Source organism: Callorhinus ursinus, unplaced genomic scaffold (genome assembly GCF_003265705.2).
Source record: "Callorhinus ursinus isolate GAN/ISIS: 27379988/994484 unplaced genomic scaffold, GSC_fseal_2.0 scaffold35, whole genome shotgun sequence".
Taxonomy (NCBI): domain Eukaryota; kingdom Metazoa; phylum Chordata; class Mammalia; order Carnivora; family Otariidae; genus Callorhinus; species Callorhinus ursinus.
In genome coordinates, this window is record NW_027397097.1 from 695,384 (window position 1) to 699,252 (window position 3,869).

Below are 3,869 nucleotides of genomic sequence, written 5' to 3' on the forward strand. Positions count from 1 at the left end.
TTGGACTGTTCACTCTCACACAGAGTGAAATAATGCAAACAGTTCTTGCTTCCAAGGAATTAGTTCTTGAACTTGGAATATTTTGAAGGATCATAGAATCAGTAATGGGCCAAGATCAAATGCTCTGGAATATAATTTGGCAACACTAAATTCAGACAGAGAAAACTCTTTGAAAAGAGCCCACATTTTCCTTGCTAGGTCAAAATGCTTGGTAAACAAAGGCAAGAGTACCTACTTTTTAGAAAAGACTGAGAGCACTCGCTCCTGAATCTGTTTGGTCCTTACACCATAAATGATGGGGTTGAGTGAAGGTGGGATAACCAAATAGAGGTTGGCACCAAGAATGTGAATGTAGCGTGGTATGTTGTGTCCAAATCGGTGAGTGAGGAAGGAGAACACTGCAGGGATATAGAAAACACAGATGACCCCAAAGTGAGAGCCACACGTGCTGAGCGCTTTTAGCCGAGCATCCTGTGATGGGAGGTGGAAGACAGCTCGCAGAATGTAGACGTAGGAGATGCCAATAAGGACCAGGTTCAGGACAAAGAAGGAAACCACAAAGAGCCCATAGATGACATTGATACGGATGTTTCCACAGGACAGTTTTGCAATGCCCATGTGCTCACAGTAGGAATGAGCTATTATGTGAGCCTGACAAAAGGGTAAGCGGTAGATGAGATAGACCACGGGAAGTGTAAACAGAACTGGACGAACCACAGTGCACACGCTGATGCCCACCAGCACCCGGGATGTCAAGATGGTTGTATAGTGGAGTGGAGCACAGATGGCCACATAGCGGTCAAAGGCCGTGGCCACCAGGACCTCGGCCTCCATGCTAGTGAAGGCATGGATCAAAAACATCTGGGCCACACAAGCCCTAAAGTTAATCTCATGAGCATCAAACCAGAAGATAGCCAGCATGCGTGGCACAGAGGTTGTGGAAAGGGCCAAATCGATCGTTGAAAGGAGGGCCAGAAAGTGGAACATGGGCTCCCTCTGCAGGCTCTGCTCCATCTTGATGACCAGCAAAATTGTGGCATTGCCCAGTAAGGCCACAAGGTAAACAGAGCTGAAAGGCAGGGAGATCCAGGCATGAGCCCCTTCCAGACCGGGGATTCCAACGAGGAAGAATGTGGCTGGGTGAAAAACACTCCTGTTGGGATAAAACATCCTTCCAAATGACAGAGAAGGGGATGTCATTCCTAGAAGGAGGGGAAAATGTTTGAAGGTGGTCATGAAAATGACTATCTTAGTGCTTCAAAATATAGTGAAAATGAAAAAGTTGCTATTTGAAAGGGCTTGTTAACGTATTTTTTTATGATAAGCCAAGCCATACTCATTTGAATGGGCCAGTCTCAAAAATTTAATCCTTTTTTTTAACCTACAAGGTTTATCAACAAGCCAATGGTAAAATTATAAGACACAGAACTTGCTGTTAAATATGGAATAGTTTTGTATAGCTCCTGTCTGAAGAGAGGTATGTAAAAAATCAAGGATGCACACATGGAAATGCAGATATAATATAATCCAAAAGGTAACAGGCCAGCTAGAAAGCAAAGTGACAGGCACAGACGTACAAGACACTTCCATAATTAGGAAATGCATAAATTATCAAATGATTCATTCATCACTTACTGACATAGAGAAAATGCCAAGATCCAGTCAAATACCCTGTCAAAGAGAAACAGAATATCAGAAGTACACATTGTCCCAAACAAAAGCACAGATATTCTGGGATGCCTGCAGAGGAGCATACACAGGCCGGGTCATGTACTTCTATACTTGAAACATCCCAGAAGAAAAGATAATGATAAACCTTGTGTGTATTTTTGTTCATGTCTCTATTTTCCCAAGACCAACCCATTTCTTAACCCACTGCATTTTAGAGTGTTAAGGGAATGGTGGTTTCTAGCAGTATTTGAAAGCATCTTCATTTACTCTCCATGCCACATCAGTTCCTCTGGGAAAACCTGCTAATTTTATGACTGCTACAGAACAAACATGTACTGCGTTCAGCCATTCTGCCTGATTAACTGGGAAATTGGGTAAAAGACTGCCTACAAGGCTTCAGGTGGCACAGACCTGTGAGGAAGGCATTTTGAGCAGCACAAAACTGTCTGGAGTAACAAAGTCTTTACAGAACTGCTTTCTGTACTTGTCTAAAGGGCATAGAGAAGGTGGCTTTTGCAATGCCTTCAAAACAATTAAGAAGCACCTAGTCACTCATAAGCTCAAATAATGAAATAAAGGGACATTCCCTGGGTCTCCACCTTGAGACAGAGTGGTTCAAGATCAGGGTACAGTAGCACAGACTCCAATTTTATCTTTTATATAGCTCCATATTTCTTTGGGAAGCATACCAAGGTAAAATAAAATAAATGTTATATCTATTCTAAGATTAGATGTGTGTGTGTATGTGTGTGTTTGTGGGGGTGGGGGGAGAGAGAGAGAAGAGCTGTATTTTGCAATGCCTCCCTTATTCGTGTTTTTTTAAGAACTGAAACTCCAGGTAACAGCCATTGTCCAGTAGTAGGATGCTGGCCAGGAACAAGCCTTCTAACACCCTGATGCCTACCTTGGGTATCTCACTGAAAATAAATTCTCAGTAACATAGCACTGCTCACCTCAGGTTTTCACTGTGCTTTGGAAGTCCATTTCATTCATTCCCTATAACCCAGAGCAGAAACAGAAATGATAATTTATCGACCAACTATATAATCTTTCTGTAGATGGATTTTAAATGCCTTGAATCTTCTAGATATTTTTTTAAAGATTTTATTTATTTATTTGAGAGAGAGAATGAGAGATAGAGAGCACGAGAGGGAAGAGGGTCAGAGGGAGAAGCAGACTCCCCGCAGAGCAGGGAGCCCGACATGGGACTCGATCCCGGGACTCCAGGATCATGACCTGAGCCGAAGGCAGTCGCTTAACCAACTGAGCCACACAGGCGCCCTCTTCTAGATATTTTTAAAGATACCCAATCTCCACTTAAAAGTTTCAAGGTTAAACTTAAAACATTAAAAAAAAAAACTACAATGAAAAAAAAGATTTAAGCTTTCAGGAAAAAAATATATGTTGCAAGGATTTTCCCCCATTAGATTCAGAAATTGGACCACATGATGAATATCCTATCATATCCCATTATATTGTATCAGGCCAGCAGTTCTCAGCCACCTTTGACCATCTCCCTTTCATTTGACTGTAGTATATAGTGAAATCAAAACAAAATTCATCTTTGATGCTTCATTCCTCCACAGGAATAGAGACGCAAAAAAAATCTCAAGCAGCACAGCTCTTTGTGCTTTTTAAAAAATATATAGTCCAAGGAGAGTCATTTTATACTAAGGCTTTAGCTGCTTATAACATTAGAAAAATGGGTTAACTCAGTTTTCCAGTATAAATTGTGCCCTTGGGATCAAATCCTCTGAGATTGCTGGCAAAACTCCTAGACTATGATTTAGAGAAACAGAAGCCTAAGAAAAAGTGACATGGATAGAAATTTATACAGAGAAAACTACAAATGTGAGGCAAAAACACACAAATATCATCCTATATGATATAAAGATAGTTACATCCTATCTCCCTCTAAGTAATATTTTGCAGCCTAATTCTATGGATTGTTGTTTCCTAGATAAAAACGTACTTAATCCATATTCTAAGCTCAAAAATAATAACCTGGGATAGGAGACCCCAATTTCAACCTGAGTACTCACTATCTCCCTGCACTGACCTTACAATGTGCTCTAGGTTCATTGAATGCTTAGCTATGGGGATTGACATCTGTGAGTTTTTGGTCCCACTGTCCTTTGTCCATGACTGATCTTCTCAGTCTTCCCCCTTGACAATTTTTCATATCTATGTCACAGAGG

The 3,869-nt window shown here is 41.1% G+C and overlaps 1 protein-coding gene across 1 annotated transcript; it reads right to left on the reverse strand.

The window, feature by feature from the left end:
• Positions 1-231: 231 nt before the first annotated feature.
• On the reverse strand, positions 232-1,170 carry LOC112806176 (olfactory receptor 52J3-like). The gene has a single exon (XM_025848501.2). It carries the CDS (start codon positions 1,168-1,170, stop codon positions 232-234), a length of 939 nt encoding a protein of 312 aa, XP_025704286.1.
• Between the last annotated feature and the right edge of the window lie 2,699 nt (positions 1,171-3,869).